The sequence below is a fragment of the Leptonychotes weddellii genome, chromosome 9 (assembly GCF_054177405.1).
Source record: "Leptonychotes weddellii isolate Sample4059 chromosome 9, ASM5417740v2, whole genome shotgun sequence".
In the NCBI taxonomy this organism is placed as follows: Eukaryota; Metazoa; Chordata; class Mammalia; order Carnivora; family Phocidae; genus Leptonychotes; species Leptonychotes weddellii.
The window spans coordinates 73,662,220-73,676,648 of record NC_138377.1 but is presented as its reverse complement, the minus strand read 5'-3'; the positions used below and the strand labels follow the sequence as shown (position 1 = coordinate 73,676,648).

At 37.8% G+C, this 14,429-nt stretch overlaps 1 protein-coding gene across 1 annotated transcript in view; it reads right to left on the bottom strand.

Moving 5' to 3' along the window:
* Nucleotides 1-384: 384 nt before the first annotated feature.
* The window catches only part of KNL1 (kinetochore scaffold 1), a 35,250-nt gene continuing 21,205 nt past the window's right edge, over nucleotides 385-14,429 (bottom strand). The window contains exons 13-21 of the mRNA XM_081830906.1: nucleotides 11,049-11,126; nucleotides 10,631-10,670; nucleotides 9,631-9,732; nucleotides 9,094-9,194; nucleotides 5,130-5,198; nucleotides 3,981-4,090; nucleotides 3,680-3,798; nucleotides 2,847-2,969; nucleotides 385-2,073 (exon numbers count right to left, since the gene is read on the bottom strand). Of these exons, the coding sequence (XP_081687032.1) occupies nucleotides 1,932-2,073; nucleotides 2,847-2,969; nucleotides 3,680-3,798; nucleotides 3,981-4,090; nucleotides 5,130-5,198; nucleotides 9,094-9,194; nucleotides 9,631-9,732; nucleotides 10,631-10,670; nucleotides 11,049-11,126 (884 nt within the window). The 3' untranslated portion in view covers nucleotides 385-1,931. The remainder of the gene's footprint in view (nucleotides 2,074-2,846; nucleotides 2,970-3,679; nucleotides 3,799-3,980; nucleotides 4,091-5,129; nucleotides 5,199-9,093; nucleotides 9,195-9,630; nucleotides 9,733-10,630; nucleotides 10,671-11,048; nucleotides 11,127-14,429) is intronic.

Below are 14,429 nucleotides of genomic sequence, written 5' to 3'. Positions count from 1 at the left end.
TACTGGTCCCTACCGCTAGTGTTTCTGATTCAGCAGGTGTGGGGTGAAGCTGACACCACTAGTCTAGGGACTAAACTTTGAGAACCACTCCATTAGCTCATAGAAATGATAGTTTCCTGAGGAACTTAAAATAGTTTTCTTTTATTGTCTTTCAGAGACATAGGACATAGGGATAACTATGGTTTGTATATAGTTCTTATACTCAGGTCCTGACATATTTCAATCTTATCTCAGTTTTCAAATAAGTGGGTGTTTCTGGAAGGAGCTTCCTTTGGTCTATCTTCAAAGGTCTATTGAACACATGGTAAAACCAACCAACCAACCAACCAACCAACCAACCCAAAAAACCCTCTTCACTTCATAAAGAGACACAGCTTAAAAAGATTTCATATAATAAACTTATTTTAATAGTGCAAAAACCAACCTGCTTCTAATCAGTGAAGGAACAACTTCCAAAAAATTTTATAAAAATAGCCAATCCTTTGAACAAATACAAATGCAAATAAATAAATATTACAATTATGTAGCCAAACCCAGGAAGCAGAGATCATAATTACAAGCCAAATCATTCTTGGAGTTGGTCCATTCCAGGTTACCAAAATGCATAAAACAAAACCTCTACTTTTCAGGTTTACAGAAAAGAAGTAACTCCAGTAAGAAAACTAATTTAAGTTTCATGGAAAACAGACCATATTGGTGACTTTAAAAATTTTTCAAGGAGTTCACAGAAATAAAGAACGTTTACATCCTGATTTTTATGAAAAATGAATTTTATGTTGACTTTCAAAGCTTAAAAGACCATGTCATCTTTTTCACCAATAGCTCAGAAGTAAAAGCCAATTCAAGAGCGAAGATAATATTCATGAGACCCATAGGACTTTAACCAGATCCTAAAGTATAAAGCAAAATTTTAGATGAATTAGTTTAAAAATGCAATATACTTTAGTTTAGAATTAAATATAAAAGAAACAAAAATTACCATGATTAGGATTTGACTAAAGTTTGGGTACAAGTTTTCTCATACTTATCTATCTCACAGATAATACCGATCATTCAGCATCAGTGGATATGCTTATTTTTTTTTATGAGAAGGGTGTGGCTTCAAAAACCAATACTCACATTAAATCCATTACTACTGCCAGAACTTGACAAAATTGGTGGTTTTGAATGTGATACATTGTTTGAAGTACAATTATTTAATAGAAAGAGACCGAGAATCTTGCTGCAAAGCATCCTTCAGAAAGATGGAAACTGTCCAGACAGAAGAGTATCTCTCTATACAGCTCTATGTATTTCTATATATATCTCCCTACACATCACAAACATACAAGAAAATTAATATATTTACATATATGTACTGGGCCAAAATGAATTAACTTTCTCTATAAAATTATACTTAAGAAAACATTAATAGACATTATATAATAAAAGAAGGCAAGGCCCTCAAGAAAAGATGGCAACCATTTGAATAGCTGAGTGCTACTGTTTTTTTCTTAATATTTCTGCAATGGAGAAAAAGAAGGATGAAAAGTTTGTAGAAAGATAGATCTCTATTCCAGAAATACCTGCTAGGCAGAAGCCAGGCAACTTGAAAATCATAGTTCTATATATGAGGAAATGGCTAATGTTTTTGTCAGAGGTGACAGCTCCTCTTATACTTAATGTTACTTCTCAGGGCTTGCCCTATAGCAGAGAGCACAACTTTAATTAGAAGAAATTTCCCCCTAAGTGTTCTACTATTTAAACCTTTTGTAAAAAGAGGAGCAGGTTGATAATATGGTATTTGAGGCTGTCCATTGTTCCTGACTGCAGAAATTTAAAAACTAACCATACAAATTAACTATAACATCATCAGAAGGAATTTTATTAGGCTTCATTCTATGACCTAAAGACAAAGATTAAATAGCAATGGATACTCTGACATAGTATCATTAGGAAGTGCACTGTGCTTGGTTGTTACAGCTATAGAAATGGCAGTCCTGAAGCAGATCTTGGTAAATTTGCTTGACTACATTCTTTAGGTAGTTGTCCTCCAGTGGTACTTTAGATAGAATTGCAGTGATTTCATCGTGGCTGGAAAGAACAAAAGGTTCATTAATTTTTCTGGACACTTACGTCCATTTCATTGGAATTCATGTTTTTGGGGATGGTCTCTGAGTCTCTTAGGAAGCACAAGTAGGCATTTCTAGAAATAGCCTGCCCAATTGGAATTGAGATTCCAAAACGAGGCCAAAGAGCAATTCTCTATGAACTGTGAGGTATCTTGACTTAGCTAAAAATCTGAATTGTTGGTGTTTGCTGATGGATTTGAGGTGGGTGCATTCTAAACTCTGCCACCTTACAAACTGTCAGCAGTGTGTCTAAAAAGTCACAAAATATATGGTAGGAATGAAATATTGTTATATCTGATTACAAAGACTAATTGACAAAAGCATTATGACTACACAGCTTTTTAAGTGATTATTAAATGATTAAGCGCTTATTCTGTTTTTAAGGCCATAAAAGTTGTTTATATATGATCTGGGCTAAGCTTATACCCATTTTTTTCCTTCTTGGTTCCTGCTTTAGGTAAGAGTATTCAAAAAGTACAGCAAGTATAAAATAGACCAATGGTCTCCAGCATCCCCTGGAGGTAAAAATGAAGGTCACTGACTTTAAAAGAACAAATTTTTCAAAATGAAGTCAGAGAGAAGTGACATTTGGCACTCACTATGGGGGATTATCCATTACTGGTATATCCAATAATGGTATATGCATTATTTCTGACCACTTTGAGAGATCTTTCAAATGATATAACATAGGTAAAAAGGTAGTTAGGAGCCCTATCCTGGTGGCTCTTTACTTACCCAATGTTTCCAAGGTGATTTTGAATGGAGAAAGGTAATGGGACAGTTGGAAAATGGACTGAGAGAGGCAAAGTTATCTCAAATTTTGCAAATGCTGTAGAGCTGGAGAATAAAAGCCTCAATCTATAAAAGACAAGATCTTCAATTAAAAATACAAAACAAAAACAGAATGAAACAAATACATTTTCCTTTTATACTCATATGGAAACTTAGGTAGTACATTATTTACTTGTCCTTATCAAATGGACAATGGGTAAAAAATCTGGAACAAAGCATTATTATTAGTAGTATCATTTTCATTGTTAGTCATAAAACTCATTAAAATAAATCATTTTAATAAATTTTTGACTATCTACTGTTATGGGTTGAACTATGTCCCCTCCTGCCATCCATATGTTGAAGCCTTCGTCTCCAGCAACTCAGAATGGGACCTTATTTTGGAAATAAGGTAACTGCAGATTTAATTAATTAAGATGAGGTCCTGCTGGAGTGGGATGGTCCCCTAACCCAAAATGATTGGTGTCCTTATAAAAAGGGTACATGTGGACACAAACATGCACACAGGAAGCACATCATGTGAAGATGAAAGCAGATACTAGGATTATATATTTATAAGCCAAGGTATGCTAATGACTGCCAGCAAATCACTAGAAGTTAGGAGATAGGCATGGAACAGATTCCCCTTCACAGCCCCTTGGAAAGAACCAACCCTGCTAACATCTCGATCTCAGACTTCTAGCCTCCAGAACTGTGAAACAATAAATTGCTGTTGTTTTAAGCCACTGAGTTTGTGGTACTTTGTTATGGCAGCCCTGGGGAAATAAAATACTTACTCAGTATTAGTCACATCTATGTTCATTAGGTTATAATTTGGTCCCCATCTCTTTAAAAACTCAATTTCCTCTCCAAGGAGTCTACAATGGCTCACTACCATTGAGATTTCTTGAAGCATCTAGGAAAAATTGAGGGAAAAAAAATTATGAAAACATTTCTATTTTTAGTGGCTTTTTTATAAAGAATCCCTTGAAGTTAAGCAATTTAATATATTTATAGTTTCAGGATTAAATATATGACATTTCAGTTCTGCTTTTTGGGACATATAATTTTCCTACAAAATACTTCAATCAGATTTACCTTGGGTACTTGATGCTGTGTTGTACATTTCTTCTTCCAGGATTCCTGTTCCTCAATGTACTGAAAAATAAGCTTATGAACTAAAAGGGAGGAAGGAGGAGCTTTATCCTCTGAGGAAGGGAAAAAAAAAAAATCAAAACACGGTATTACTTATTTTCAAATATATACATAAGCTAGAAATACCTTCAAACTACTAACTGTCTAAGTATCCTCTCCATTTTATTTTCAAGCACATAAATCAACATATATATAGTGAACATAGACATTCTTTTTTTTTTTTAAAGATTTTATTTCTTTGAGAGAGAATGAGTCGGGGATAGAGGCAGAGGGAGAGGGAGAAGCAGACTCCCGGCTGATCAGGGAGCCCAACGCAGAGCTCGATCCCAGGACCCTGAGATCATGACCTGAGCCAAAGGCAGATGCTTAACTGACTGAGCCACCCAGGTGCCCCAAACATAGACATCTTATAAAAACTCAAGATTTTATCATATACGGAACAGAACTTGGTTTAGCATGGGTTTAAATATAACCTAAACAAGTTTAAATACTGCCTTTCCTTACAACCTGAGGGATCCTAAGCACACTTACTTCTTTTGAGCTACAGTTCCCTAATTTGTAAAACAAGGAATACTTACCTCAAAGTGTTGATATAAATAATACAAATGCCTGATATAGTATAAGTACTCAGAATGGTAATTTTTGAATTACGGAAATAGCTATTACTAATCATTGCTTACAATCTAGTAATAATTAAAAATATAATTTTTTTTTTTAAAGATTTCATTTATTTGACAGAGAGAGCGAGAGAGCACAAGCAGGGGGAACAGTAGAGGGAAAGGGAGAAGCAGGCTCCCTGCCAAGCAGGGAGCCCGATGCGGGGCTTGATCCCAGGACCCTGAGATCATGACCTGAGCCGAAGGCAGACGCTCAAACATCTGAGCCACCCAGGTGCCCCAAATATAATTTCTTTTAAACCCTACCCAATATTTAGAACATTACCCAAGCAATTATATGTCTAATACACATTTCTAAGGACAAATTATTATTATTATTGTTTATATTTAACTTCATATATGAAAGAGTTCTCAAGGAGCAAATTACACTTGTAAATATTCAACAAATTTTTAATGGATAAGTGTTTGGACTTACCATCTAACAGAGATTGAAAATTCAGGTCAACAATCTTCCTATAAGCCTTGTCCAGGAAAAGGAGACCAACTAGAAGAACGAGAATAAGAGTAGTACTTTTTTTTAAAAAAAATATTTTATTTATTTATTTGAGAGAGAGAGTGTGCCTGTGCAAGCAGGCAGTGGGGGGGGAGGGGCGTGGAGGGAGAGGGACAAGTAGATGCCATGCTGAGCCCACACAGGGCTCAATTTCATGACCTGAGCTGAAATCGAGTGGGATGCTTAACTGACTGAGCCACTTCCGGCACCCCATTATTTCTTTTTATTATCTGATTTTAAACTACATACAACTCAGTACTTTAGAATCCTACTTTTTCTGGGTAGCAGGGGTTTTTTTATATAAGCAGTGAAAGATGTATCTTTTTTTTTAAGATTTTATTTATTTTAGAATGAGAGAGCATGCGTGTATGAGTGGGAGGAGGGGCAGAGGGAGGAGGAGAAGCAGGATCCCTGCTGAGCAGGGAACCCGATGTGGGGCTCGATCCCAGGACCCCAAGACCTCAACCTGAGCCAAAGGCAGATGCCTAACCGATTGAGCCACCCAAGCGCCCCTAAAGGTGTATCCTTGAATCATATTATTCTTTGTGTATGGCAAACGCTCCCCCTGAAACTGCTGAACTACATTTATTGGCAAGTCTCTGAAGGAAATTTAAAGTGTAGTACATTTATTGTAAATTTATCAAGGCCTCCTCCTTGACTCCTAACTTTTGTGCAAAGATACTATTTTCAGACACCATACAGAAAAATGACTATCATCTCTTCATACCTACTATCTTTTTACAAATACAGTGAAAATGATTTATGCTTTTAGCATTACAGTAATGAGTAGCCAGGAGAGCTGCTTCCTCTTCCAAATTCTAGAGTTATCTCCTATCTCTCAAATTCGATTCTTTTTACTTTGTTGAATATTCTCTATGTATTAGTGAGACAGACAGACACAATCAATTTATATTCTCAAAAAGCTTATAACTCAGGGGATGCACAGATAATTACACTAATAAACACCAAAAACTACAATCAATGATAAGCACTATTAAGGAAAACTGCAGGAAGCAATGAGAACATATATAATAGGAGGGCAAATAGTAGAGGAAGTGGATAAAAGGAGAGTCAGGGAAAACTTTCCTGCAAAAGTGATAACTGAGTTAAGCTCTTAAGGATTATTAACAGAAGTTCATTTAGTGAAAAGGGAGTACTATGGTCTGAATGTTTGCGTCCCCCATCAAATTTATATACTGAAATCCTAATGCCCCCTGTGATGGTATTAGGAGATGGACCTTTGGAAAGCATTTATTAGGTCAGGAAGGTGGAGCCCTCATGAATGAGATTAATGCTCCTATAATAGAGAACCTAAACAGTTAGCTTGGTCTTTCAGCATGTAAGGATACAATGAGAAGTCTGCAACCTGGAAGAGGGCTCTCACCTGACCATGCTGGCACCCTGATCTTGGACTTCCAGCTTCCGGAAATATAAGAAAAAATTTCAGTTGTTCAATAACTACCCAGTTGATGGCATTTTTGTTATAAAAGTCCAAATGGACAAAGGGAAAGGGCTTCCAGGTATAAAAAACATCATTATGAAGGTCCTGAGTTAGGATGGAACATGATTGAGCATGAAAAGAACAGGACCTTTTAAGGAAATGAAAGAGGAGCACCTGGCTAGCTCAGTTGGGAAAGCATGCAACTCTTAATCTCAGGGTCATGAGTTCAGGCCCCATGTGGGTGTAGAGCCTACTTAAGAAAAAAAAAAAAAAAGGAAATGAAAGAAATCCATGTGCCAAAGTGCAGAGAATAGTTTAAGATGTGGCAGGAAAGGAGGAAAAATTCAATTCATGCAAGACATTATAGGCCATAACAAATATTTTGATCATTAGTCTAAGAATATTAGGTGCATGATTCGATTTCCAACAATCACCATAGCTACAGGAAGGAAGATGAATTGGAGAGGAAAAGGAGAGGATTCAGAAAGGCCAGCTGGAATGTTATTGTAGCCATTTGGTTAGAGATGACTATTGACAGGAAACAAAGAAATGTGGATCAGTATTAAGAAATTAAAATCCCTAAGTCTTATTGATGATGAGGTATGCCTGATAAGGGATGAAGAGATATAGAGTGATTCCTAAGTTCTATTTTTTTGTTTGTTTGTTTATTTATTTTTAAAGATTTTATTTATTTATTTGACAGAGAGAGACACAGCAAGAGAGGGAACACAAGCAGGGGGAGTGGGAGAGGGAGAAGCAGGCTTCCTGCGGAGCAGGGAGCCCGATGTGGGGCTTGATCCCAGGACCCTGGGATCGTGACCTGAGCCGAAGGCAGACGCTTAACGACTGAGCCACCCAGGCGCCCCTATTTATTTATTTTTAAGTACACTCCACGTTCAATGTTGGGCTTGAACTCATGACCCTGAGATCAAGAGCTGCATGTTCTACTGACTGAGTCAGCCAGACACCTCTAATTCCTAAGTTTTAATTTTGGACCTGGACTGAAGTTGATGGTATTATTACTATTTTTTAAAGATTTTATACACTTATTTATTTGGGAGAGAGAGAGCATGAGCAGGGAAAGGAGCAGAGGGAGAGGGACAAACAGACTCTTTGTTGAGCACAGAGCCCGATCCCAGGACTCTGAGATCATGACGTGAGCCGAAACCAAGAGTCAGACGCTCAACCGACTGAGCCACTCAAGCGCCTCGATGGTATTCTTTGAAAAAAGGAACTTTTTTTTTTTTTTAAGATTTTATTTATTTATTTGACAGAGAAAGACACAGCGAAAGAGGGAACACAAACGGGGAGTGGGAGAGGGAGAAGCAGACTCCCTGCCGAGCAGGGAGCCCGATGCGGGACTCGATCCAGGGACTCCAGGATCATGACCTGAGCCGAAGGCAGTCGCTTAACCAACTGAGCCACCCAGGTGCCCGAAAAAAGGAACTTTTAAGGAGAATCCTCTGTGGAGGCTGGGAGACTGTGAAGTTTGTTTGGCCATGTTGAAACTGTTTCAGAGAAAAGACCTAGACACTGACAGGAGACTCTCAACAAAACAGCTAGAACTCTGTCCAGCCACCATACAGTGATTCTACCTACTTTGATAAGCCTACCAATACACACAGAACTTCCAATTTTTTCAGGTTAACTTAAGTACAAAAAAAAGTTAAGAGTCATCAGCCATTAGAGTAAATCCTCTATCACAAAACACAGATGGAGAAAAGGAACTCAGAATAAATAGATGCAAATAGCATGTTGATCCATTATTTGGATACATAAAATTTCTATCATCTAATGTAATTCAACAAAGGTCAAATTTCACTAGTTGAATTTTTATTTATTTTTGAAGATTTTATTTATTTGACAAAGAGACACAGCAAGAGAGGGAACACAAGCAGGGGGAGTGGGAGAGGGAGAAGCAGGCTTCCCGCGGAGCAGGGAGCCCGATGCGGGGCTTGATCCCAGGACCCTGGGATCATGACCCGAGCCGAAGGCAGATGCTTAACGACTGAGCCACCCAGGTGCCCCATTGAATTTTTATATAATTTGCATAATTCTATTATCACAATTAAAGTGATCAACTCTTCTAAGATTTTCAGCAGTGCTTTCATTATGTCAATAGTTATTATTTTTTTATTTTTATTTATTTATTTTTTAAAGATTTTATTTATTTATTTGACAGAGAGAGAGAGACAGCGAGAGAGGGAACACAAGCAGGGGGAGTGCGAGAGGGAGAAGCAGGCTTCCCGCCGAGCAGGGAGCCCGATGCGGGGCTCGATCCCAGGACCCTGAGATCATGACCGGAGCCGAAGGCAGCCGCTTAACCGACTGAGCCACCCAGGCTCCCCTGTCAATAGTTATTATTGTATTAAAATAAAGAATGGACTCTAGTGAGTTTAGCCATACATTTTCCTGCAGAGGAATTATCTTACTTTTGCTACTCACCTACTGTCTCTCCAAAGGTGATGGTAAGTTCTATTGTGTCATAAAGAAAGGTGAACACAGCTTGATCATCACTCCACTCTATGACTTCCCACTCAGACAAGCTGGAGAGAATGAAAGAGAGACAAAGAATTTTTTTCTGAGGTAAAAGAAGAGAGTTAACTTCTGATACCATGCAAACAGTATCAGCAACAGCTGCTGAAGTTTTTCTACTGGTTTGGGGGACAATCAATATTTTGATTCAAATACTGTGAATGTACAAACATGCTTTAAAAAAAAAGAATTGACTCAATTTTGAATTGTGTATCAGAGAAAGCCAAGTTTAGGCAATATAAGGTGTTAAATATTTTAACATATAGCTTTCCTACCTCATATACCTTCAGCTTGATGCTGGGTACACTGACTCTTTTTGAGAATGTATTGTACTATAGCTTAAAACAGCGATACACATCATAAACACATGTCAACTGCTGTAAGAGGTTTAGACGACCACAAAGGCACAGGGTAAAACACAAACTAATGACACCTACTTTTCCTTACCTCAACTGATCCAGTAGCTCTTCAGTTTTATCTGTTTGTTTTTGTACGAAGTCTATTTGAGCAAGGGTCTGTTCTTTCTGTACTTCCAGTTCTAAAAGATTTCTGCAAATCAAAGTAGGTATTCATAGCAAGATAAGGCTGCTGTCAGAGAATTTGGACTCCATTAAAATAAAGGTTTACGACAAGAAGTCACATGCTAGATAGCTCCCCACTGAAGTGAATGGCATCCATTTTTGTTTTTTTAGGTTTCTTTCTTTCTTTCTTCCCTTTCAATAAGCATTAATCTAGAAATGTGGGTCTAATTAGGAAAGGCTTAAATAAATGGTTCTCAAAATTAGGATCCATGAAGGTATCCTTGAAGGTTTGAATATTCTTTAAGATTATTATTAAAATTTATTTTTTGTTTTGATGATAAAATATAAACATAATGTAGATCATAAGAATGCCCACCCTAAAACTGAGACATGCCATAATTTTGATGCCTACGTTTGGTTTTGTTTAGTTTATTAGAGCTAAATAGAACTTATGCCTTGTTAGTCATTTTACTAGCATCAATTTAATTTTAGCCAAACATTATCACCTGTCAAATTAATGTTGTCAGTTGGAATTTTATTGGTTTGTCATTATTTATATTTGATTCATTTTAGTCTTATAGTTAAATAAGACCCATGACAATAAGAAAAATATACCTCATTTTATACTTACTTAAGTATAATATGAAAGTACAATATAAAAACAGCTTAATGCTAGGTTTATTTTCTTCAAAAGGATACTGATATTATTCAAGCTCGAGAAATACTACCTTGGATTAACACCCTGTAAACAGTAAGTGCTTAGAAAATGTTGTCAACTAGGATGGGTCAAGTTCAAGGTGGAGCAGAAGCCCTGAGTCAGTCTTAAGTCAATACTCATGTGCCTAATCTCCTCAGTTTTTGGAGGTAGGAAGTCATTTAGGCCTGTAAAGTTAGCCTATTTTCTAACACTCCAAATGAAGGCTGACCTTTGGAGCTTTTCTTCTTCAGTTTTCAGCTGTTCCAGTTCTTTGGAAAGAAAAACAAAACAAATTTATCAGAACAGACACATTAAAATGTTGCCACAAAAATCATTTGTTCTATTGAAAATTCTGTATCACTTAATCTCACCTAAATAAAGAATAGATTTTTCCCCCATTTATCTCCTTAATTAATTCAGTTACCTTTTTTTTTCTTTTTAAAATATTTTGTTTATTTATTTATTTGAGAGAGCGAGAGAGAGAAAGAGAGACAGAGAGAGAAGGAGCAGAGGGAGACGGACAAGGAGACTTCACACTGAGCAGAGCCTGATGCAGGGCTCGATCTTACGACACAGATCAAGACTTGAGCCAAAATCAAGAGTCAGATGCTCAAACAACTAAGCCACCTAGGCACCCCTTCAGTTACCTTTCTCTGCAGCTCTCATTTCAGAATCCCATTCTTCCATAGGACTGTCTTTCTCTTCATCCTCCAAATTCTTAGTTTCTAAGGAGGCAATGTGCATTAGGATAACTCAGTAAAAAATAACCAGAGATGAGAAAAAAAGATGGTCCCAAAATGAAGTGTTAACAATATTTCACAAACACTCATTATTCCCCATTTTCCTCACCAATAAAGCACTGAACTATAATTATAATTTCATACAAAGACTTGCTTCTAGTGGCAGACAAGTGCACTTTGAGCCATATGGCAATGATCTCCAACAGCAACTTCTCAGGGGCCACTTGAGGTAGAAAGTGTTTATATATAATTTGCATACATCAAAGTTATTGGGAGGCAATCCCATGGACAAGACGCAGGAACAGATACACATATACAAATGCATGCATGCACATTTTAAAATTTTGTTTTTGAAATCTTAAAACCTCATCCTTAAAATCCCTTTCCTTCCTACATCCAAAACAAGTTTAGATTGTTTCCTCAAAAACATAATTTTTTAAAAAGATTTTATTTATTTATTTGACAGAGAGAGAGAAGAGAGAGCACAAGCAGGGGAGCAGCAGAGGGAGAGGGAGAAGCAGACTCCTTGCTAAGCAGGGAGCCTGATGTGGGGCTTGATCCCAGGACCCTGGGGTCATGACCGGAGCTGAAGGCAGCTGCTTAACTGACTGAACCACCCAGGAGCTCCTGTTCTTTTTAATTCTTCTTCTCCTTTTTTTTTTTTTTAAGATTTTATTTATTTATTTGTCAGAGAGAGCAAGAGAGAGCACAAGGACTGGGGAGCAGCAGGTAAAGGGAGAAACAGGCTCCCCGCTGAGCAAGGAGCCCGATGTGGGACTCGATCCCAGGACCCTGGGATCATGACCTGAGCTGAAGGCAGATGCTTAACTGACTGAGCCACCCAGGCATCCCTGTTCTTTTTAATTCTTAACAATATTTTGTATTTTCTCTTTAATTCTTTATATAAAATTATTTTATAAGTCAAAACTCCTTAAGAGGCCCTCCTTGGCCAGGCCTCTAAAGCTGACATCTCCAGCTTTATCTCAGATCATGTTCTCTCTTATGCTCTCTCTAGTCTAGCCACATTGGCCTTATTTCAGACCCTTGTACTTGGCATATTCTTTCCCATAAGAGCTTCTGCATGTGTATTCATATTAAATAGTCTACTCTCCCCTCCTCACTTTTAACTCTTCCTCATTCTTCAGATCTTAGCTTAAATGCCACCTCCTCAGAGGGAAGCCCCTCCCGACGTGACTAGGTTAGATTTCTATTTCAGGACTACAGCACCATGTAACCTCTTTTGGAACCACTTATCATGTAACCACTTACCGTAAAACTATTTAATTCTTTTTTCTAAAGATTTACTTGAGAGAGAGAGAGAGAAAGCATTAGTGAGGGGGAGGGACAGAGGTACGGGGAGAAGCAGACCTCCTGCTAAGCAGGGAGCCTAAGGCGGGGCTCCATCCCAGGACCCTGGGATCATGACTTGAGCTGAAGGCAGATACTTAACCAACTGAGCCACCCAGGTGCCCCCTATGTGTTTAATTCTTTTTTTTTTTTTTTTATTTGACAGAGAGAGAGAGAGAGCACAAGCAGGGGGGGCAGTAGAGGGATAGAGAGAAGCAGGCTCCCCGCTGAGCAAGTAGCCTGATGTGGGACTCGATCCTAGGATGCTGGGATCATGACCTGAGCCGAAGGCAGCCACTCAACCGGCTGAGCCACCCAGGTGCCCCCCTATGTGTTTAATTCTTATGTTCTTTTCTAGATGAGACTCTCCACAAGGCCATGAAAGTTTCTGGTTTTTTTTTTTTGAAGATTCATTTTTTTATTAGAGAGCATGTGCACGTGAGTGAGCATGCACATAAGCAGGAGAGTTGGGGAGAGGGAGAGAGAAACCTAAGCAGACTACACACTGAGCTGGAGCCCAACGTGGGTGGGGCTTGCTCTCACAACCCTGAGATCACAACCTGACCCTAAACCAAGAGTCGGACGCTTAACCAACTGCATCACTCAGGCGCCCCTAAGTTTTTGCTTTTTATCACCATAGTATTCTTCGCACTAAGCATTGTACATGGCACATTGTAGGTACTCAGCATATTTGCACAAGGAATAATGAAGGAATGAGAAAGAAATAGAAAGCTATTTGTTAGTGGGTCCTAGAGAGGGAAGTGTGGTTTTGGTATTCTTAAAGATAAGAGAGAGGTGAATATATCCTTCAGAGAGGAGGCGGGGAGGTTGAATATATAAGAGATAAGGAAAAATCAGTGATATGAAATTCCTGAGACGATAAGAGAGGATGGAACCCAAAGTTTAGGTGGAAAGATTGGTCTTATGGAAAAGAAGGATGGATGAAAGAATGGATATAGATATATAAAAGTTTGATTTGTTTGGCAATAGGAAGTTTAGAAATTGTGGCCTAATAGCTTCTATTTTTTTGTGTGTGAAGTAGAGAAAAAGGTAATGAACAAAGGGGTAGGGCAGTCTAAGATTATGGAATTCATATACTCATTATCAAGGCAATGCAGTAAACATGTCCTAGGTACTTACTCAATACAAAGCATAGTGCTAAGAACTCTGAGGGATATGGAGAAAAATAAAAGCTGATCCTTGCTTCCATGGAGCTTACAATTTAGTTAGGGAGAGAAACTATGCAAAAGTAACTATAATTACAAGTAGATGTATAGCTACTATAAGAAAGACTAACAAAATAGCTATAGGAGCTCAAGGGAGATGATGACTACCTCCTTTGGTAGAAAACAGGAGAATGCACTAGCAAAGACCAAGTGGCACTACTGCATAGAGATAACAAGATTTGGTTGGAATTTGGGATGCATAATAAAAAAAATAAAAGTAAATCACATAAGAAAGGAAGATCTAAAAAGGACTGGAGAAAAAAATGATTGTAGAGAATGTTAAATGTCAAGCTCTGGTGTTTGGACTTTATTTTGTTATAAATGGAAAGACAAGTTTTTCAAAAAAGGAACATAATGAAAACTGTTCTTCATAATTATTTAATCTGGCAGCAATGTGCAGCTTGGACTGGAAGGAGACAGAATGAAGTTAAGAGTGTAGATAGATTAGTTAGAAAACTTGAAATAGCACGTCAGAATTAATGATAGCCTTAATGGAAATGGGAAAGAATACAAGAGATGCTGAAGAAGTAGCTATGACAGGACTTGATAAGAGAAACTCAAAGACAAAGTTTTAGCTTTTTACAGTTTATAACAATAGTGATGTCTTTAATAGAGATAAGAAACATCACAGGGAGAGCAAGTTTTCAGGCTTTATTTTGGAAATGGGAGAAGACAATAAATTTCGTTTTATTCACACAGAGTTTACGGTGCTTAA